Source organism: Antechinus flavipes, chromosome 3 (assembly GCF_016432865.1).
Source record: "Antechinus flavipes isolate AdamAnt ecotype Samford, QLD, Australia chromosome 3, AdamAnt_v2, whole genome shotgun sequence".
NCBI lineage: Eukaryota > Metazoa > Chordata > Mammalia > Dasyuromorphia > Dasyuridae > Antechinus > Antechinus flavipes.
The window spans coordinates 54258417-54282729 of record NC_067400.1 but is presented as its reverse complement, the minus strand read 5'-3'; the positions used below and the strand labels follow the sequence as shown (position 1 = coordinate 54282729).

The following is a 24313-nucleotide window of genomic DNA, read 5'->3' as shown; positions in this document are numbered from 1 at the left end:
AGAAACTCTGGGGAACTCCTCCTTTCCCCCTCAAATGACACAAGCTTTAATAGAGGGATAGAGGTTAGAATTTACTTCCAAATAAATATAGGACAGCCAAAGTGAACTACTTCTTGTTTTGTCTCCCTCCCCCCCCCCCCACACACCTGTCTCCTTACTCTTTGATGTTAAATGGAACTCTTTCTCCATTTCTTTCACCATTCTCTGACAGACACTATATATGTGAACTACTTTTCCATGCTGTTCTGTCCAGTGAGAAATGATATTTACAAAAATATTTGCAAAAATTTACAAAAATTTACATTAATCATTAAAAAGAATTCTGTCATTCAAAAAAGTTACATGATCTTTACATGATCTCATTGCCAAGACAGGGAAATAGATAAAATGTTTTATTTTATTTTTTGAAAGGCATTTTATTGATTTTTTTTAAAAAATCACTTTCACTTATGACACACTTAAACATAGTAGAGTTTGGTAAAACAAAGCAATATAATATCTATGTCTGGCAATATATGCTTCATTTTATATGTATAATCCATCAATTCTCTACCAGGAGGAAGGAAATGGAAAAAGGAATAAAGACCATACTATGTATTCTTTTTTTTTTTATATATAGCTTTTCATTTACAAGATTTATGCATGGGTAATTTTACAGCATTGACAATTGCAAGACTTTTTGTTCCAACTTTTCCCCTCTTTCCCCCCACCCCCACCCCCAGATGGCAGTTTTACCAATACATGTTAAATATTTTAAAGTTTAAATACAATATATGTATACATGTCCATATAGTTATTTTGCTGTACAAAAAGAATCAGACTTTGAAATAGTGTACAATTAACCTGTGAAAAAATAAAAAATGCAGATGGACAAAAATATAGGGATTGGGAATTCTATGTAGTGGTTCATAGTCATCTCCCAGAGTTCTTTCGCTGGGTATAGCTGGTTCAATTCATTACTGCTCCATTGGAACTGATTTGGTTCATCTCATTGTTGAAGATGATCACATCCATCAGAATTGATCAATATATAGTATTGTTGTTGAAGTATATAATGATCTCCTAGTCCTGCTCATTTCGCTCAGCATCAGCTGAACTATATTCCTATCTAGTCTCAGAGACTCTCTTTTTCTCTCTCTTTTTCTTTCTCTTTCTCTGCCTCTCCCCTCCCCCTCTCTTATTCTCCTTTCTGTCTGTCTGTCTCTTCTTTTCCCCTCTTTCTTGCCTTACCCCAAACATCTCAATAATTCAAAACAACTGAAATGACTGAACAACAATGACAACAGCAATAACATGTGCCGTATACTATATTAAGTACTTTGTCAATCTTTATCTCATTTTTATCTTCATAACAACTTTAGGAGTTAGGTTCTCTTATTAGCACCATTATACAGATGAGAAAATTGAGGCAGCAGAAGTTAAATGCCTTATTCAGGGTCACATAGCTAATAAGTATCTAAAGCTAGATAGATAGAATTCAGTTCTTACTGACTATAAGTCCAATCTTGTATCTATTGTACCAACTAGCTCTTAGGAGAGGAGCATTCTTAATCACAGAATATATATAATTTTGTTACATATATTTTAGAAATATTTTCAACAATAAAATAAAATATTCATTGGTTGCATAAATGCTTCTAGAATAAATGCAAATATTTGAGCCTGACATTTAAATCCCTCAATAATTTGATTTCAAGTTACTTTTTAAAATATATTTCTTTATGTTCCTCATGTTCTAGCCTACATACTGTCTCTTCAACTTAACAGTCTAGATTTCTCTCTGAGAGTCTTTGTACAAGCTGTTTCTCATGCCTAGAATATGGTCTATCCTCATTCATTCTTAACTTTTCAGGATCCCTGTCTTCTTTGAAAGTTATTTCCTACATGAAGTTTTATTATGTTTTTTAACATCTTGATCTCCAGTGTGAGAAGTTTAGTCATGATCTAATGATCCTGGATCTATTTCTTTGTGTATCAATTGTAACACCCACTAGAAAGTAAGTATCCTGAGGATGAGAACTAACTTTTGTTTTGTTTGACCACAATAATCACTTATTAAATGCTTTTTTGAATTGATTTGAATTGGATTGAGCAGAGATAGGTTGAATATTGGCTTGGGAGTTAGATTCAAATCTGGATTTTTCCATCTAATACCTGAGTTTGGACTAGTTTGTTACTTTCTCTGAGGTTCAGTTTTCTCATTCATTCATCAAGGGATTGATTTCTAAGATCTTTTTCAGTTCTAATTCTATAGTCACATGATAATCTTTCAATTCTCTCATTCTCAAAAAAGAACACTGAGATTAAGTTTTTCTGAGATAAAAAATAGAAATTAAGTAAGGCTAATGTGTTTGAATACTTCTGATAACGACAATTCATAATCCAGTAATGGAGCCTTCCTTTGCATTCCTACTAGGGATAGAGGAAAATTAGCTAATAACTTGCATTTATAACTATATATCATTCATTCAAGCCCAACTGAGCAAAACAAGAGCTCTATAGCCTGAAAGTTTTTAATATGAACATGAATATGTAAGAGGAGTTGGCCATTTAGAATACCATAGAGACATTTTGGTGAGACTGCTTCCAGGACTGAATCTTCATTGACATAAATTTCATAGACACACTTTTTAACTTAAGAAACTTTGATTTTTAGCTTGTCTGTCTCCAGTTTTTTCTCCAGGTTTTAAAAAAACCCTTAACAACTGCATTTAATTGCAAAAGGTTGCTGACTCCCATTTTGCCCAAGATTACTTGGTTACTCTCCAGTTCATTTTGGTCCTTTTGTAACTTCTTTTATGACTCGAAGAATTTCTGCATGAAAATGACCTGAACATGCTTGAGTTTGGGAGTGCCTACAGATCATTGTGTAACTGAGGAACTTTCCCAGTGAATAAGACTGTAACCGAATGGGTTGTGCAATCATTTAAAGATTTAGGAAGCATTATTTCCTTCCTGTTAACTCTGGTAGCTTTTTTAACTACTTACCCTCTCAGAAGCACCAGGGGGTGATGAAACCCTTTACCTGACTATTCATTTTTTTCTCCTCTCTTATAAAATTGCCAGTGCTGATACTTTGGGATTGATATTTCTGGGGCTCTTGAGGGACTTGGGGTTCTTTGACTGAATGCTTGAACTACAACACAATGCTTTGGCATGCTGTCTAACTGGATCTCTTTGACATCATCCATTGAGAAACACCTGAAAAAAAAAAAAAAACAATATGTGAATGCAACAAAATGTTATTGTACAGTATGAAATAGTAGTGTAGTATAATAGAAAGGGAGCTGTCCCTGAAGTCCAGACCTGCAATGAAGTTTCACTTATGAAACATACTGGTGACATGAACCTGGACCAATCACAACCTCTTAATGCCCACGGCAATCCTCTAATACAAAAATCCTTAGCCTTTAGACTATCATGAATCTCACTGGAAGAGCCTATGGATCCCTTCCCAAAAGAATGTATTTTAATGTATATTTTTTGTTGTTGTTAAATCATTATTTATATAATATATGCAATATATTGTTACATTATTGTTAAATGCATTATCTTAAATGCACAAAATCAAATATATAAGATTAAAAGGAAATCAATTATATTGGAATATAATTTTGAAAATGCTTTTTTAAAAGGTCATGAACCCTTATTTATTATTTTTGCTGAGGCAATTGGGGTTAAGTGACTTGCCCAGGGTCACATAGCCAGGTAGTGGTAAGTATCTGTCAGGTTCTCCTGACTTCACTGCTGGTGCTCTATCCACTGTACCATCTACCTGCCCCATGAACCCTTATTTTAAAACTGTAAGTTATAGAAGAAGGGGATGTCTTTCTTGATAGAGAGGGTTTCCTTACTATCAATTCCTTTGGTCACAAATATGATTTCCCACTCCATCTGCCCTCTCTCTCCCCCCCACAGACAAATAAGAAGGGATATGGAGAAATATTAGAAAGTTACATGAAATGTAGAGGGAAATGGGTCTAGCTAATTGGATGGAACTATGTATAACAACTATAATGTAAATTTAAAAATCAAGCTTCCCTGCTCCCAATCCTATAATCTAGATACTTCTACCTAATCCAATTGAAATCAACTTCCCCAAAAAGTACTTATTGTGGTTAAAATGCTGTACTAGATTTGGGATACGAATATAAAACAAAAGACAGCCTCTCTAACCTCCCTTACCCCAAGTATCTTCTACTTGAGGTTACAATACATACACAGAGAAATAGACCAGAGAGAATTAGTCTGTGGCGAAAGTGTTCATACTGGGGATCTAGAGTTTAAAAATAATAATAACAAAAAACTTCATGCAGGAAATAACTTTGAAAGAAGTTTGTTTTTTTTCTTCTTGTAGAGAATCCTTTTAGTCCCCTCCCTCCCCTCCCTCCCTTACCAATTCTGGATCTTGTCTTATGCTCTGGACCCATCCCTCCAACAGGCCTATGAAAATGATATCTCCTATGCTTTATTTTCATTGACCTTGCTCTCTGGTTGGAGGATCTGATACACTTATCTTCTGAATATAGTATGACTGAAGGTATAATCCCTCCCAGGAACATTTCTATCTACTCTAAACAAACAACCAATGGACATACCCAACCCACAGCCAAAGGAATGAATATCTGATGCTAAGAATTTTAGGCAAATCAGTGGGAAAATATTTGGGGGAAGGGAAAGATTTTGTGTTTTTGTTTTATTGATATTTTGTTTCAGAAACATTCATTCTCCTACTTTCACTGAAAATAATGAAGTAGAATATCAAAAAAGAAATATGATTCCAGTATATACATCTTCTTATTTGAGGGTTTGCTATTTGTGAAAAGAAATGAAGGGTGTGTGCTATAACTTGATAAGTTAATCAAAGAATCAACATTGTCCAATGTTTCTTATCTGAGTTTTGTTGCCCTTTAAAATAATTTTCTTTGTTATAATTGGAATCAGTGAGTATATACATGGATCCTGTTCTCTTTGATCCATGTCATTTACCCCATTTAAAAAAATCTTCATATTCATCATAGAACAATTACATTCCATTACAGATATAAATCATGGTTTGTTCTGCCATTTCCAACTTCTTGCCATTGCAAATCATACTGCTGGGAGTAATTTTGTATGTTGTCTTTTCTTACTTGGGAACCTCCTTGGGATATAAACCTCCAGAGTTAAAGGTTAGGAATATTCTGGTAATTTTGCTTGCACAATTTCCCAAGAAGGTTAAAAAATTTTGAAGTTCCATTATAGCACTGAATTTATTAGGATTAGGGACTATTCCTCTGATTCAATTGTTGGGAGGTAAAACAATTAAATCAGAGGAATAGTCCCTATTCCTAATAAATTCAGTGCTATAATGGAACTTCAAATGTTTTTCAAATTTTCTCCCTGGGAGAAAATCACTCATACCCCCCCAAAATTGACATCTTTGATGCATCTTAGCATCTTACAGAGCTACCCAGAGCAATGGGTGCTAAAATCAAAAAGAAACATTTTAACTGTTTTCTATATTATATTTTTATTTTATTAAATAATTTAAACATTTTCAAATTAAATTTTATTTTTTGTAATCAATAAAAATTTAACTTTTCTCTCTTTCACTCTCTACACTTCCAGGAGACTTCTATATACTTCTCCAGATGTACATGTTTTTATGTTTGCATCTGGTTCGGGAGTTTTGTGGGTTACTTGACAACTCTGAGAGGGCAAAGAACAGTCACATAGTCAATATGGGTCTTAAAGCAGTCTTTCTGGCTTTGAAGCCACCTCTGTATATTCTATGCCACAATACCTCTGTCGTGCACACACACAGACTTATACAAATACATATAATAATAATGTAATCAATGTTAATTAAGATGTCAGGATAATTCAGTGGATAGAGTGCTAAACTTGGAATCATAAAGACTTCCTGAGTTTAAATCTGGTCTCAGGCACTTCCTAACTGTGTGACCCTGAGCAAGTCACTTAACCCTTTTTGCCTCATTTTCTTCAACTGCAAAAAGAACTAGAGAAAGAAATGGCAAAGCACTCCAGTATCTTTGCCAAGAAAACCCCAAATAAGGTCACAAAAAGTCAGACATGACTAAACAAGAATGTATAATTATACTAATTAAATAATCACATAGTATAAAATAATATCCAACATATGCAATATGATTATATGTTAATAATTTATAGCAACTAATTGTATTATGGGTTATAAATGTATGTTATACATTATTATAATTTAAAAATTTTAAATATACATAATTATTTTCTATATTTAATTTTCTCTATTTTGCTGCTAAAAATCCACCTTTAACTCAAAGTTGTGATGTAACTTTCCATCTCTCCTAATTTTTCAAGATGTGATTTTAAATTAGATCAGTTATTTATTTGAAATTTAATATGATATATTGTATAAGATGCTAATATAAACCTATTTTCCACCAAATTGTGATCTACTTTTCCCAGAAGTTCTTGTTGAATTGAAAAGAGCTTTTGAGGAAATCTTTCTGCAGACCTCAACTCATGATCTTCCACCTCAAATAGTTTAAAACTTGATCATAAGTGAGACATAGTAAAAAGAATAATACAAAAGTTGAAGAATAATGCAATATTATTTTTAGCCCATTTGTTAAGTCATTTTTCAGTTGTGTATGATTGCAATGCCATTTAGATTTCTTGGAAAAGATACTGGTGGGATTTGGCCATTTCCTTTTCTGGCTCATTTTGCAGATAAGGAAACTGAAGCAAAAAAAAGGTGAGATGATTTGTCCAAAATTTTACAGCATGTAAGTGTCTAAGGTCATATTTGAACTTAGATCTTTCTGGCTCCAGACCTATCTACTATTTACTGTACCACCTCAATGCCCCCTTGATTGTGGAGAAGTGGAAAAAAAAATCACTTGACATCTCAGTGGCCAGATTTGTCAAACAGAATACCCAAGTGCAGCTCAAACCAGATTAAAATATAATTGGGAAATATTTAACAAAACAAATAAAAACACAATACAATATAGACTAACAACCAAGACAATGAACAGCCAGAATAAAAAGAGAGACATTACAAAATATCCAATAAGTAGATGCCTCATTTTTGTTGGAAGATCTCTAGAGAGGGGTACTCTAGGAGGTAGCCCCCTTTGTGTAGCTTTAATTATTAAGAAATTTTCCTTTATATCAATCCTAAATTTGCCTTCTTGCCTTTTTCATGAATTATTCCTAACTTTGTGTTCTGGGAACAAAAAGAAAAGCCTGATCTCTTTTCCAAAACTGTTATGTTCCCCATTAAATTTCTCTGTCAGTCTCTGTCTCTGTTTCTGTCTTTTTTTTGTTTCTGTCTTTTTCAGCCCTCCCTCCTTCCCTCCCTTCCTCTTTTCTTCTCTCCCTCGCTCCCTCCCTCTACTTCTCTCTCTCTCTGTCTCTGTCTCTCTCTCTCTCTTTTTTTTCTCTGTCTCTGTCTCTGTCTCTCTGTCTCTGTCTCTCTCTGTTTGTCTCTCTCTCTCTCTCTCTCTGTCTCTGTCTCTCTCTTTCTCTCTCATATAACTTATATAAAAAAAGAGAGAGATAATATATGTAGAGGTCCCCCCTTGTAAACCTTTGAGCATTACATAAATAGTAGGCATTATTTTTTGTTGTTGTCTAGATTTGAACATAATTCTTCAGTCATGTTCCCATAAGGGCAAAATAGGAGTGTTTGGATTTCCAGAAGCCAAACCTTTCTTAATGAAGTCTAATATTACATTACCTTTTCTGCTTGCTATAGCAAACTGTTGTTATATATTGAATTCTCAATCCATTAAAATCACCAGATATTTTTCAGGGAAAAAAAGAGAGTTCTTTCTGTGACTTCTACATCATATACATGTTGAAGTGATTTTTTTCCATCCAAGTATAAGACTTTAAATTTACCCCTATTTTAGAATCATAGAATTTGAGAGTTGGGGGGCAGCCCTAGAGATCATGTGGTTTACCACTTTCATGAAGGGAACTTCAACTGTAGCATGTTGGATAAGTGATCATCCAATGTTTGCTTGAAAATTTCCAAGGAAAGGTATTTCCTTAATTGTTAGCACCTGGTTCCACTGTTGAAGAACGGTGGCTGTTAGCAAGTCTTTCCTTACATCAAGCCTAAATTATCAACTTCTATCTCTTATTTCTGGTTCTACCTTCTAGGGCCAAATAGAAGATGCCTAATCTATCGATTGAGTGGCTCTTTCAACATTTGAAGATAGGTGGCCTTCCAATACTTGCTGAATTATCCTTCTCCTTCTCTTCGTCCTTTTTCTTCTCATTTTCCTTCTTTTTGTCTTTCTTCTCTTTTTCTTTCTCTTCTTCCTCATGGTTAAATGACTTGCCTAGAGTCACACAGCTAGTAAATTTCTGGGATCAGATTTGAACTCAGATCCTCCTGATTCCAGAGCCAGTGTTCTATCCACTGTACCATCTAGCTGCTCCTTAATAATGCACTTCTTAACTGTGGTGCCCCAAACTGAACATAGTATTCCATATGTGTTTTCACAAGGACAGAGTAGTGGAACTATTAGCTCCTCTTTTCTGGAGGTTTGCTGTTATATCACACTACTAACTCATATTGAACCTCCCCCTCATTTCCATCCTCATCTCATTTTATTCTCACAAGAACCCTAGGATGTGGTGCTATTATTACCATTATTTTATATTTGAAGAGTTTGAGTAAATAGTCCAGATCACATTACTAGTAAGTAATCAGTCAGTCAATTTATTTACTATGGCTCTTTTAGAACAGCTGTTATCTAACAATTCTCTAATTGTGCTTCCTTCTCTAAGATGTCTTTCCTGAGCTAACTCAGCTGATAAAACTTTTGCCTCTAAGAATTCCTTCCATATTTATACATATCTTATATGTACTTACTGTATGTATAATTATATATAATTTATATATATTTTACATACACTTATTGTATATATAATTGTATATATCTTATATATGTATATACACTTATTGAATACATAAATGTATATAATCTATATGTATGTTATATATGCTTACATAAATACTCTTTTATTTTATATTTCTAATTTTCTCAATTAGAATGTAAAGTCCTTAGAGAGGAGACAGGAGAGCCTTTTTTGTTTTTTCTCTTTGTATCTCCAGCAGTTGGCACAATATCTTGTGCATAATAAGCCTAGAATAATGTTTGCTAATTGAGGTATCCCTCAATTAAGGGGACCCTTAATAAGGGACCCTGTTAATCTCTTTCAGAGAGACCCTAGACTTGAGCTATACCTTGGCTATATTGGGAGCATTCCTAAGACTACATTTAGATAGATGCAATAAAGCGAGAGTATGACCAGAAAAAGCCTTATCTGGGGAGCCTGTAATTAGGCTTCCCAGGGTGTACCTGGTCCCAAGAGCCCCTTTTATGAAAGAAGACGAGAGATATAAAAATGGCACTGAACTTAATTGCTCACTTCTTATGTTAGCAAAACTTTTTAATTAGATTCCAAGATCACCAAGTGCTTTTATTAGAGAAATGAGATAATTTTTGCTTTCTTTTGGCATTATAGACTCCAAGGAGAAACATGTATCAAGTCATATGCTTTATCCTATTCTTTTCAATTTTGAATTATTGCTTTATTGTTATTTGACATTGCAAACACAGCCATTGAATTCACTGAAATGTGATCCTGTGTTTTAGGTGAACAATGGCAGAGGGGTTGAAATGTACAGGAGATACATCTCTGCTAAGAAAAGGTGTAGTAGTGATAGATTAGACAAAAGCATAGATGAAGTCCTGCAAATTAAAAGGAATATTAATTGTTGAAATGATAAATAGATAGATATCTGTATTTATTTATCCAGTGCCTATTATATGCAAAGGCAGTTAGGTGGTACAGTAGATAGAGTGTCAGTCCTGGAGTCAGGAGGACTTGAATTTAAATTTGGGTTTAGATACTTTCTAGCTGTGTGACTCTGGACAAATTACTTAACCCTGTTTATCTCAGTTTCTTATCTATAAAATGAGCTGAAGAAGGAAATGACAAATTATTCTGGTGTCTTTGCAAGGAAAACTCCAAACAGGATTACAAAGATGTTGGACATGACTGAAAAACAATTGAACAACTGTATATGAGGCACTCTCTTGGTGCTAGAAATAAAAAGAAAAAAAAAGTCCCAGTCATTAAGAAGCTTACATTGTTCTAAGGTGATATAATATGCATACCAGTAAAAGCATTCCAAGTGCATGCAACATAAGACAAAGTAATTCTGAGAGTAGCCAATAAGTGGGTTGATCAGGAATGTCATGAATGAAGACTAGCTAACAGGCCAATCTGACCAAAATGGAGAATGTTGCATAAATGTGAGGGATACAGGGCCAGAGAAGGAAGAGAGGAAGCAGCCAAAAAGTGAAGTGTTGTAAATCTCAAGCTTTCAAATATATTGTAAATTAGAAAAACTATATTATAAAATTATAAATAAATTAAAAGAGATTTCTATATTTTTATGAACATTTTGTTTTGCTGTAAGTTAATATTTTAGGCTTCCTAAGTTATATAAATTTAATCATTTGGATTCTACTCTCCCTGAGTTTATTTATCTTTTTACTTCCCTCAGTGTCTAGGACATCTTTCACATAACAGACATTTGATATATATTTGTTGAGACTAAATCAGCAGTCTAATAATAACAATAATCATAATCATAATCAACCTAGCATTTTTATGCTGTAAGAGTTGCAAAGTGCTTTACAACTACAATCTCATTTTGTCCTTACCAGAACTCTAATATGTAAGTGGTATTGTTATTCCTTCATTACAAATGAGGTAACTGAAGCACAGAGAGGTTAAGTGAATTGACTGAGTTACTAAAATAATCAATCAGCCGCTAAGTGTTTATTAAGCACCTCCTGAATAGTAGGCACTGAATTAAGATCTGAGAGGCACACATGAAAAATAATGATAGCTCCTACTTTTATGGAGCTTACAATTTAATATGGAAAGACAATAAGAAAAAGAAAGCTGAGGAAGAGTGGGGCATTTTATGGGGTAAGATTGGGGCTATTTTAAAGAAGTCAAAGAAATAAAGCCAAATGGAGAAATGAGGAGATATCTATCTTAGGTCCCCTCTTGTTTGAAACTTTATTTGAACTCAAATCTTTCTGTCTCCAGGTCTAGTGAGTATCCCTTGCCCCACTTACCTGTTCATGCAAACCTCCTGAATTAGAAATACCCTTTCCCTGAATGATTTTTTTCCATATCTTACTCTTCCTTTCCTCTAACAGAGTTTCTTAACTTGTTGTCCACCAAATTGTTTTTCTTTAAATAGATTGATGACTTTCAATATAATCAATATCAATTTCAGTATGATTGGATTTCTTTGTCATTCTGTTGTTTTATTTTATGCATTTAAAAATATTCTTTTGAGAAGGGTCCAAAAACTTTATCAGATTGACAAAAGGGAATATAATATAAAAAGTTTAAGGAGTCCAGTGACCCTTTACTAGGAAGGCTAACTCTCCACCTGAGAGGTATGGGGCTTTCCTCACTTTCTGGGGATTCCTCCATACAAAAGCAACGTATTATGCTGAGGACACCAGACCTGCAGTCAGGATTGGAGCCTAAATAATATCTTTGAAATTAGTTGCATAATACTAGATCTTACAGCTATAATGGGGCAGGGACATACCTAACAGATCCACAAAAGAGCACTTGTGTTTAGATTCCTTTAAGGATTTCTGAAAATAGCTGCACAAAACCCCTGAAGCTTAGGATAATACACACTCTACCCTGGTGATAGAGCCCTACTTGAACAAAGAATTAAAAGTCAAGTAACAGACTAGGAAAATGAGCAGACAACAAAAAAAGTTTCTAACAATTGAAAGTTATTATGGTGACAAGGAAGATTGAAACACATACTCAAAAGATGATGAAAAAAAGTCAAAGCTCCTACATCTAATGCCTCCAAGAAAAAAAAAAAAAGAATTGATCTCATGGAAGAACTCAAAAGGGATTTTGAAAATCAAATAAGAAACATAGAGGAAAAATTATTCTGAGAGTAGTGCAAAAGAAACTACAAAAAGCTAATGAGGAGAATAGCTTAAAAAGCAAAATTGGCCAAAGGAGGTACCAAAGCTCACTGAGGAAAATAACTCCTTAAAAATTAGAATTGAGCAAATGGAAGCTAATGACTTCATGAGAAATTAAGATACAATAAAGCAAAATCCAAAAAATAGAAAAAATGTGAAATATCTCACTGGAAAAACAATTGACCTGGAAAATAGATCCAGGAGGGTAATTTAAAAATTATTGGTCTACCTTAAGTCATGATCAAAAAAAGAGCCTGGACATTATCTTTCAAAAAATTATCAAGAAAATCTGTCCTGATAGTCTAGAATCAGAAGGTAAAATAGACATTAAAAGAAACTAATTGCATGATGTAAACAAGTCACCTTGCAAACCTGAGACCTAGTTTTCTGATTTCTAATATAGAGATAATAACAATGACTGTGTACAGTTGTTGTAGAAGTATTTTGTAAGCCTGAAAACACAATAGAAATATGAAGGCTTTCTTTCTTTCTTTTGGTTGTTGTTGTTGTTGGCTATAATATGTAGGTACTCATTAAGTAATAAGTAGAGTATGTTTGAAAATGCCCTTTATTGCAGGCCACCAGCTTGGTTATCTTCTTAGACCTTTAATTAAGTGATGGGACATTTGTCAACAGTTTGAAGAACTCAGGAAAGATATTTATATAAAGAAAGGTTTAAATAATAAGAGGTTTTACCTTTTTTCCTTTTTTTTCTTAAATGTTTGAGGAGGAGATAGATTGCCCAGAGACATGTCAGATACAGGGGGGGAAACCCAATTCCCCTGTACAAATCAGGTTGAGTTTCAGGGAACAGTCAGATTTAGCTGATAGAAAAATAGAGTTAATGAGAACCATTCAAATCACATTAGTGAAAAAGTATAAAAAAAGCATGGCCTATTTCTCTGCTATCAGCTGGGTCCCTGCCTTTTGTGTGTTTCAGGGGAAAGAAACTATTCTTAATACTTCTCCCAGGAAGTGGGGTCTATCCACTCACATATCAGCCACAGGATGGTTGAAAGGAGTTAGGAGTTGTGTAGTTTCCTACTAGGGAAGACAAAGCCTTTTACAAATACAGCAGTCTGAAGGAAGAAGACAGAAAGCATCTCTGAATACTTCAATCATGAGTAGTTCAGTTATGTCTAACCACAAAAATTGGGGAAATTTTTTTGGAGTCAAAGGCAATACTCATGGATGCTCATCAGTCATTTTAACCATCTCTGTTTATAGGTTCCCTTTCCTCCTCTTTGGATAAGGATCCCAATCTAACCAGTCTTCTTGATGGCTTAATCTGGCTCTTGTCATATAACTTCCTAGAAAAACTAGTTTGATATAGTACTTGGCTCTTAAGGCTATAAATATATGAGAAGCAGACTCCTTCTGAAGCTGTCTCTAAATGCCTGTGAAATGGAAGGTGGTCAGTTCATAACTTTGAGTTCTTGAGCAAAACATAGAAATACCAGCTCTTTGTGAGATGATCACAGGTTAACAGCAGAACAACCCTGTTGAGAGCATGGGTAGCCAGCAGAGCTAAGGATGAATAGAGATATATGTGAAATATTTAATCCCTGACTTTTGTAGAACAAGGGAAAAAATGATTCATTTTTGCTCTGTCCTATATGTAATTTCCTGTTTCATCTTACTAATATTTGCAAGTTGTTTTTAATGTTAAAAGTTGTAGATTGTGATGAGAGTTTAAAAAGGCCTCTAAAATTAAATGAAAAAGAGGATTCAAGATTCTTTTAATGTATTATTCTGGTTCCAGCTACTGGCTGGCTTAATCTTTTCAGAATATAAAGCAAGCTGGTAGTCTCTCAAAAGGCAAGAAGAATGAGACACTGGAGTTTACTTAGGGAGTGTGTGTGTGTGAGTCTGTGTGTGTCTCTGAGTGCGTGTGTGTGTGTGTGTGTGTGTGTGTACGTGTGTGTGTGTGTGTGCAACACACTGCACTTTAGGAAAAAAACACTGTTGGCTGAAAGGAGAATGGATTGGAGCAGAGAGGGATTTGAGTCCGTCAGACCCACTAGCAGGCTATTGTAATAATCCAGGTTTGGGATGATGAGGGTCTGTAATAGAGTGATAGCATTGTTCAGTGAGAGAAGGGGATATTTTGAGAGATGTTGAAAGATTGGCAACAGATTGGATATAAGGGTTGTGAGAGAAAGAGGAATTAAGGATAATATTTAGATTGAGACCCTAGAGAACTGAGACAGTAGTTGTCCCCTACTAAGTAATAGGCATGGGAAGAGGGAGGAACATTTAAAGGAAAAGTAGTTAGTCCTATTTTGGATATACCGAATTTAATATGTCTACTGGAATCCAATTCAAGATATTTGAAAGGCATCTTTGGAGATGTGAGATTGGGACAGATTTGAGAATCATCAGCATAGAGATGATACCTAAATCCATAGGAGCTGATGAAATTCCCCCAACCTCTGTGGTTAGCCATAACAGAATTACTCATGATTGAAGTATTAAGAGATACCTTATGTTTTCCTTCAGACTTTTATATTTTTAAAAGACTCCCACTTGCTTTGTCTAACATAGTAGAAAACTACACAACAACTAACACTTTTCAACCATCCCATGGCTGATTTGTGTTTGGATAGACCCCACTTCCTGGGAGAAGTCACACAGAAAACAGAGAGACTCAGCTGACAGCAGGAAAGTATGCCGTAATTATACTAATGTGACTCTAATTTTCTATCAACTAGGTATGACTATTCCTTGAAACCCAACCTGACTAGCACAGGGCTATTGCATTTTCTATTCCCTGTGTCTGGCACATTTCTGGGAAATCTACCACATCCTCAAACATTTAAAGGAATAAAAAGGAAAAACAGATAAAACCTCTTATTATGTAAACCTTTCTTTATACAATTATCTTTCCTGACTTCTCCAAGCTGATGAGAAGAGAAAAAGGCTCAGGATAGAATGCTTAGGGACACCTGTGGATAGAGGATCTGGAGGAGGAGCTAGCAAAGGAGACAGAGAAGGAATAGTCTGATAGGTAAACCAGGAGAGCATTGTGTCCCAAAAGCTCAAGAGAAGAGAGCAAATAAGAGAGATGAAACAATAGTTTCAAAGTCTGCAGAGAGATCATGGAGAATGAGGATTGAGAAAAAGGCCTTAGATTTGTCAACTGAGAGATGATTGGTGATTTTGGAGACAGCGTTTTCAGTGGAATGTTATGGTAGGAAGCCAATTGTAAGGGATTAAGAGTGATAGAAGACAAAGTGTGGACAACTATTGTGACAGTCTTTTTGAGAAATTAAGCTTCAAAAGACAAAAGAGATATAGGATGCTAATTATCAGGGATGGAAGGATCAAGTGAGGTTTTATTTCAGGTTGGGGAGACAGAGTCAGGTTTGTAGGTAGTAGGAAATGAGTCAGTGGACAGAAAGAAATTGAAAATAAGTAAAAGAATAGAGAAAAATAGGAGACATGTTTGAGGAAACCAAATGGAGATCACTTGTGTAAGTAGAGGGATTAGCTTTGGTAAGGAAAAAGGCCATCTCATCTTGTGAGACATGGGTGAAGAGAAAGTGGCAAAAGACAGATGAATGTTAGGAGATGAGAAAGAAGGTAGAAGAGGGATTTCTTAGTCTATGACCTTATTTTTCTCTTTAAAACATAAGTAAGGCAAAAGTACTCAGCTCAGAGAATGATGGGAGGAAGATTTGAAGAGGGATGAAATCTACAGTACCAGGACAATAGACATAAAAAAGTTCCTGCCTTCAAGGAATTGATTTAAATTCACAAACCACATGATGTATATATACCTACAGGTAGGTAGATAATGAATTTGAATATGCATGCATGTGTATATTATTTGGTTTATATATATGTTCCTTGAAGGTAGGGTATTCTAAATTTTCTTCTTTATATTAAAAAAAAAAACTAGAAACATACTAGTATGTGGATAAAGTACTAATATTATAGTTAGGAAGACCAAGATTCAAATTCCACCTTTGCACTCACTATTGACACTTAACTGTGTAACTCGTGATAACTATGTGATGTGGTGGCTCAAGTTGTTTAGTTTCTATGTCCCTTAAGCAATTGCAAAGTTTATTTATTCATTTGTTCAACCCTATTAGACTCTTTATGAACTCATGGCCTTTAGTATGCCAGACCCTTCCATCCTCCACTGCTTCTACTCTCTTCTGAACTCTGTCCAAGCTTATGTTCATTACTTCCATAACTATCAATCTATCTCATCCTCTGCCATTCCCTTCTCCTTTTGCTCCTACAAGATCAGTCCTTTCTAATGAGTCCTGTCTTCTCATTATGTGATTAAAGGATTTAAGTTTCAGTTTCAGTATTTATCTCTCCAATAAAAAGTCTGAATTAATATCTTTAATTATTGACTGATTTGCTCTCCTTGCTGTCCAAGGACTTTCAAAAGTCTTTTCCAGCACCACAATTTGAAAATGTCAAGTCTGCGACACTCTGGTTTCCCTATAGTCCAATCCTTATATCCATACATCCATATGGTGAAGCATAGATTTGATTTGTCAGTGGGGAATATCAATTTTTTAGTACTTTGTCTAAATATTCAATAGCTTTCCTTCCAAGGAGCAAATATCTTAAAAAAATTTTTTAAAGCAAGTATCTCTTAATTCTATAGCTATAAGTGATTTTTGAGTCCAAGGATAAAAAAATTTGACAGTTTCCAGTTTTTCTTCCTTTATCTACCAAAAAGTGATAGGATCACTTGCCATGAAGTTAGGATTTTTTTTTTTTGATGTTAAACTTGAAGTCAGTCTTTATATTCTCCTCTTTCACCCTCATCAAGAGAATTCTTAATTTTCTCCTTCTTCTCTTTTTGCCATCAGAGTAGTATTGTCTATATATTTGAGATTATTGATTTCTCCCAGTAACCTTAATTCTGTTTTTTGATTCAATCAGCCTGCATTATGTACTCTGTATTTAAGCTAAATAAATCAGGTAACATTATGCGGTCTTTGTGTATTCCTTTTACACTCTGAAAGCAGTCACTTTGTTCCATGTTTAATTTTATCTGGAGCTTCTTGACCTACATACAGGTTCCTCAGGAAAAAAAAAAAAGATCATCTGCTACTTCCATATCTTTGAGGACTTTTCACATTTTATTGTGATCCATACAAAGACTTTAGTGTAGTTAATGAAGCAGAAATAGAAGGGTTTTGTTTTGTTTTGTTTTGGAACTCTCTTGCTTTCTCCATAATCCAGTGAACGATGGTTATTCCAAAAGACTCATCTACTAACTCAGAGAAGCTATGGATTGATGGAGGAAATTTCCATACCAAGAGTTCCCATACATCGATGACATAACATATTCCTCACCGCTCCCCCTCCCCCAAGGCAATTTGGGAAAAAGTGACTTGCCCAGGCTCACACAGCTAAGAAGTGTTAAGTGTCTGAGACCAGATTTGAACTCAGATTCTCCTGATAGAGCACTAGTCCTCTATCTACTGTGCCACCTAGCTGCTTCTGAAATCATACAATCTTTATAACCAACTAGGGGCACATGTACATTATGAAGGTAAGATTCACATATCTTCAGCATCTACCAAAGGAAGAGGTAACTATTATGTTCAAGACAATAAGGTAGATGTAAAGCTTAACTGGACACTCAAAAAATTTATAGTCTAGGAGGGAAAGGAAGATCAGAATACAAAAAAAAGATGGAAGTATGTGTTCATAATGGAGAAATTTTAAGTCTTGAATTTGAATTCAGTTCTACCTGACAGCAGGTCCAGTTCTCTATCCATGGTACCAACTACCTGCCCAAGGAGTCACTGGAATTTATTGTGTTCAGTCCCTGGTATATTTGGAGTCAATTTTATCTTTTTCTTTCAGCATTTCGCTGATTCTGACTGTCTCAGCTCTGATCTGTGGAGATGCACTTAATGTTTAGATTCAGTTTCCCAGAGACTGCCCAGAAATAGAACTGACTAGTTTATGGTGTAATAATGACTTACTATTATAAACTAACATAGCAATGATTTGTGGAAAGTGTTTTGTGTATATGTATGTGTGTGTGTGTGTGTTTTGTTTGGGAGCAGATTTATACATACAAATGTATACATTATACATTTATGCATTGGACTGAACAAAGCAATGGGAAAGTGGAATTGGAGTCAGTGAAACTTAGTTTATACCTTGACGTGATTTTAGTATATTGAGAGAAACTACAAAATTAAAAAAATAGTGGAAATATTTGGTTTAATTACTTTGATTTTTTTTTATTTATAAGTATATATGTAGTTTATAATGGAAGGCATATTCCTTAAGACAAAGACAATTTTAGTTTTCCAATTTGCATTTTCAGCTCCTAGCATAATACCTGGAACTTAGAAAATATTTAATAAATACATGTTGACTGATTGACTGATTAAAAACTCCCAAAGAGATATTTTCAAAAGCTGTCTCTAGATTCTTTTTGTTATGTTGAGTGAATCAGGATCATAAATGGACCTGAAAATAATGGAGAATGACCATGATCTCTTCCTTTTCAGGTTCTAGATTGGACATGGGGCATTTCAAACAACAGAAAATGTGCCCATGTTTTAGATTTACACATTTTTCTTTGTCCAACAGGGATGCTAACTATATTTAAAGACTTTCCTTTGGAATTTGTGAGCAATAACTTTGTTCTGGATAACCCTGGTAAGCAATGAAAGAAATATCCTGCTGTTAAAGGGTCTTGGGCCATAATCACATGGAAAAAACTTGACAGGCAGCTTGATGGAAAACAAAGTCAGCTCCCCTGTGTGTGTGTGTGTGTGTGTGTGTGCATGTGTGTTTGAATCATAATATAACAAAGTAGTAAATTAGCAAAAGCTAAAATAAGCCATTTAATTATAGTAAAAATATTTCAGAGGAGGAAGTAAACAGACAAAAATAAGAAAAATTGAAGGAAAACTAGAAAAAATAACAAGAAGAAAGTATCTTGTGACATATTGTGCCAATCCCCAACAAGGTATATAAGGCTCATCTTAGAGAAGGAGAGCATCAGACTTCACTCATCACTCCCGAGATCTTTCCCCTGACCTTGCTTATACCTCTGTACTGACACTATGGGTTGCTGTGGCTGTGGAGGTTGTGGCGGCTGTGGCGGCTGCGGTGGCTGCGGCTGTGGTGGCTGTGGCTGCGGCGGCTGCGGAGGCTGCGGCTGTGGTGGCTGTGGCGGCTGTGGTGGCTGCGGCTGCGGTGGCTGTGGCAATTGTTGCTGTACCACCTGTACCTGCCGCCGTGTAGGCTGCTGCTCTGGCTGCTGCCCCTGCTGCTGCGGCTGCTGTGGGGGCTGCTGCAGCCCTACAGTGGTCTGCTGCCGCCGCACCTGCTGCTGTGGTGGCTGTGGCTCCTGTGGCTGTGGCTGTGGCTGTGGCAAGGGCTGTGGCTGTGGCAAGGGCTGCTGCCAACAGAAATGCTGCTGCCAGCAGAAATGTTGCTGTAAGAAGCAATGCTGCTGCTAAAAAGGAGTGATCAGAGCCAGGCCTCCAGGAATGACTAACTAGGGGCACATGTACATTATGAAGGTAAGATTTTCTTCTGTCTCTGCTTATCTCTTTCACTTCTCTCTGTTTTTCCCATGGGCTGTGGGTCCCTCACACTCTGGGACTTCTGTGATTGAAGAATGTTGCTATTAACAAAGTACTCAAAACAAAGGCAAAAAACTCAGGCCAAATGAGATACATTAATTATATAGAATTCTAATATGTAACTTTTATTTTTCTGATATATTCCTTTCTATATTTAATCTTTTTTTCCATAGCCTGTAAATTTCATGTTTTTTTTTCCTATTGCTTTTAAGCTTACAAAGAAAACTATTGTCAAATGTTTTAACAAAATCCAAAATAAAAAGCAACAAACAAAACCTTCTCCTTCTCCTTGTCTGTTCCATTATCTTGATTATATTGCAAATGACTTTTATAATTTAGCAAATAGACTTTAAAAAGTATTTTTTAATTATGCATGGATGCCTGCTGGTGCTGTGGAGGAATTCTAGTTCTTTATTCTTGTAGGTATATGCAGGGTTATTTCCATGGAGGAGTTAACTTAGATTTAGTTTTTACTGACCTTATCTGTCACTTACAGTTTATTGATCCTTGGAATTTAATTCAAAATTACATTGAGTTGGATTTAACATATGCTAGCCTCTCAAATTGAATAGTGGTCCACATAAGTACAAATCTTGGCCTTGGAAGTCATATATCTTATTCTGCTTTCTATAATGGCAAAGACTTCTGAATTCCACCCTGGATAGTATTACATTAAAATAACACTAGGGTAGTAAGAGTTTAAATTATCTTCCAACTCTCTCAGGATTTTATATGTTGGTTTAAGTGGTTACTTTAAAAAATACATGAATCAGCTTGATTAAATATACTGGGTTGACCTATGAGGAATAGATTTGAAGGTCTTTTTCCCCCCCTTCAACATAAACTAGACCTTTAAATTAATTTATGATAGAAAAATCCAGATTTAAGATTTGGAATTTTTATATTATATTTGTGAAAAACAATATTAAATTGAAATTCCATACTATCTCTTTGATTATGGGCAAATGAATTAATCTCATAATTATACTACAGATATACGATAGATGAGTTTTTTCATCTATAAAATGAAGGGATTGGAATAGATGGCCTTTGAAGTCACTACCACCTCAAGATGTATGATCTTATGAATCCACTGTAGCAAACAGCTCTTTCCTCAATCTTCTAGAAGGAGATTAGCTACCTCTCACACTCTCTCAAGTGTTAGGTATATCCCAATGGACTGAGAATGTCTTCCTCTGTTTCTATCAGCTGGATATCCCATTCTGGTATATTACCCCTACTATCAGTTTCCATTAGTGACCTGGCTCCATTTTTAACCAACCTATATCAACTAGCTTTTACAAAAGGATATAGAAACTACAGAAATGTAAACAGTACCTCCTTTAACATCTTAAAGTACAATCACATACTGCCTTGGTTTGGGAAAAAATGAACTCAGATTTAAAGACATTTCTGCATAGAATTGGCCCCAACAAGTTCAGTTTCAAATGTGACATTTGTACTGGATGAATTCCTCTTTTAACTACTGATATATTAGATCTCACAGGCTGGTCCTTAAGACAGCGATGCTGAGCTGGTTGATAATTTGTCCTGGCCACCACTCCTGGACGTCCATCTTCAATATCCTTCACTGGAATGCCATCATACAGGAAGATATATCATTTAGAAAAGGACCAAGTTCTACTTGGCTAGCCTTTTTTCAATGCTCCCCATTCTGGCTATGCAATCAAACATAGAGGTCCCATCAGTTCCATACCAGGAGCAGTTACAGAGCTACAGAAACATAACATGCATGCTTCAAATTTCCCATGAAGTTTCCATCCCTTGAGCACTCTGTACAGGCTTATAAGGAATGGTCTTATTGGATAATGAGTCCTCTATTATACTATGGACAAACACTTAATGAGCCTTTACTGCATACAAAGCCCTGTACTAGGTAAACACTTAAAATGTGAAGACAAACATCATCTGATCTTTCTCCTCAAGGAACTAATTTTAAAAATATTACATGTATATGTATAGGAGTGCATGTATGTATAATATGTATAGGAGAATTGCACATGTTTAACATATATTGGATTACTTGCTATCTAGGGGAAGGGGTGGAGGGAAGGGAGGTAAAAATTTAGAACACAATATTTTGTAAAGGTGAATTTTGAAAATTATCCATGAATATATTTTGAAAATTAAAAAATAAAAAAAAATTCCACAGACAGAATTCATGCATTAACCAATTCAATTCAAATGGAGACAGATTAATTCACTCCATAAAGTATTGTATGTACAATCTTTTTGAAGTGTGTGTTAAGTTGGAGAGTTGATAGAGAAGAGATTGCATTTAAAGTTTGTTTTGTAGCCTATATTTGAAAGGTGGTCAATAGGTCACATGACAATTTTTATGGTTATATTATTATAAAGATAATGAGGATGTGACTACTGATTTAATACATATTGCAATCTGGTGAGAACTAAATTCTATACAGTATCATTGTGTGAGGTATGTTAGAAATAGGCAAATATAATAGCTGATATTTAGGCAGCCAAACATAATGGAGAGTGCTCAGTTTGGACCCAGGAAGATCTGAGTTCAAAATTCAGTCTTTTATGTTTATTAATCAGTCAACAAGCACTTTTTAAGCATCTACTGTATGCTAGACACTGGGCCAAATGCTAGGGATACAGAGAAAGTCAAAAGACAATCCCTCAAAGAACTTAGTCACAGGGGATTCACATGCAAGCAACAATGTGCAAACAAGATATAGTCAGGCTAAGTTGGAGATGAAATCATTTACACTCTCTATACCTCAGACAATTACCCATGATTTATCTATTAAATCATAATGTTATTTGGTGGAAAAAAAATTCACAATGAGATTTCCTTATTCTGATGAATTCACAGATCCACACTGGTATTTGTCTTATTCCATCATCTTTATTTTCAGAGATTAAATGATAGATATTGTCAGATACATTTTTCCACCCAGCTGCACTCCTTTTGGGTTTCTTTCACTTCATTATGCTCCCACAAACCTCATGATTGCAAAATCTCATTCTTTAAGATTTAATCAGCCTTTATATTCATATTTCATTAATCTATCTGTACCTCTAATGATTAGAGCCACAACTCTAAAATCTCTCCCCCTCCCCAAAAGAAGGAAGCCCAACATAACCATCACTTCATTTCCCACTCTTTTTGAACTTATTTGCTTTCTCCATCATGACCCCCACACCAGATATATTCTTCTCTACTTCCCCCTTTTCAACTTTCTTTTGTATGTTATCTTCCCCTTTTAGAGTGTAAGCATCTTGAGGACAAGGGATATTTTTCTTTATCATTTTTGTAATCCAGCTCTTAGCACAATATCTGGCATATAACAGTTGCTTTATAAATGTCTATTGACTGATTAGTTAACTATTGGTAAGTATACTTTAAATTGAACATGATTTTCTATTTTTCTCTTCAAGTCATCACCCAGATCTCAGTATGTAAATATGGACTTTGGGAAGATATTTGGTATTGACACTTGTAATCTGTTGGAAAATCATTCAATTAATTTGGTTAAAATACCAAGTATATATATCAATTTTATTCTGGTTAGACTAATTGTCCTGAAACCAGAGGACACTCAATTCAATTTAAGTAGAATTCATCTAGTGTATATAGTTGTACCAAGCTCTGTACTAGGCACTAGGGATACATAAACCAGAATGAAATAGTTCCTGTAGTTCATATTTTCAGAGAACAACATGCATATATACAAATAAATATAATATTAATGCAAAGCAATTTTGAAGTAGTGTGGAATATAAAAATCTGGTGGAGTTGGGGTGGGGGAGGAGGATCATTAAAGATGCCATGTAGCAAGCAACATAGGAACTGAGCTTAAAATCAGTTGGGGACTCTCTGCAGAGGTGAAGTGAGAGTGCCTTCCAAGCATGTAGGTATCCAAAAAACAGAACGGGGAGATGGAAAGTTGGGCTTGAGGATAAAGTAAGTTAGCCAATTTGGCTAGAACATGAAATGCATGAAAAAGAGCAATAACCAATAAACCTGGAATGGTAGGTTAGCAGAAAATTATGAAGGTTCGGAGTTTTTGGAGGTGATTGGAGTAAGTGACTTGTCAGGGTAATAGCTAATAAGTGTCTGAAATTGAATTTGAACTCAGGTCCTTTGGTCTTCAGGGCCAGTGTGCCACTAGCTGCCCTTAAAGGGTTTTAAAAGTGAAACAGAAAAGTTCTTATTTTTCTCTAGTAGCTAGGGAATCACAGAAGTGTTAGAATAAGAATGTGGTAGGGAACTAAGGCAGAAATTAATGTCTTACAACTGCAGAAAAATTTTGTTGGTGTTTACTTCCCAGCTCAGCTATACTTAACAACATGACTAACCAGCAAAAGCTTTTAAACTGTTTGTTTACAAATGTGTCATTCACTGAGAATAGCATGTTATTTTCATAAACATCCTAACCAGCAGTAGAAAGAAGATTCCTTATAGGGCATGTTGAGTGAGTTAGAGGCAGAGAGAAATAGAGTGGGGGGGAGGAGGGAGGAAGAGGGAGAGAGAGACACACACACACACAGAGAAAGAGAGAGAGAGAGAGAGAGAGAGAGAGACAGAGAGAGATGGAGAGAGACAGAGACACAGAGAGTGAGACAGAGACACAGAGACAGAGAGAGAGATAAAGATGGAGAGAGAGAGAGACAGAGAGGGGGGAGAGGGGA

At 35.2% G+C, this 24313-nt stretch overlaps 1 protein-coding gene across 1 annotated transcript; it reads left to right on the top strand.

Moving 5' to 3' along the window:
* Nucleotides 1-19108: 19108 nt before the first annotated feature.
* Nucleotides 19109-19876, top strand: LOC127553027 (small cysteine and glycine repeat-containing protein 8-like). Its single transcript, XM_051983429.1, has one exon. The coding sequence runs from the start codon at nucleotides 19109-19111 to the stop codon at nucleotides 19505-19507; it is 399 nt and encodes a 132-aa protein (XP_051839389.1). The 3' UTR covers nucleotides 19508-19876.
* The last annotated feature ends 4437 nt before the right edge of the window (nucleotides 19877-24313 follow it).

What these genes read in the sequence shown, in the direction of transcription:
- LOC127553027 (XM_051983429.1), top strand. Translation starts at nt 19,109, where the DNA reads ATGGGTTGCTGTGGCTGTGGAGGTTGTGGCGGCTGTGGCGGCTGCGGT.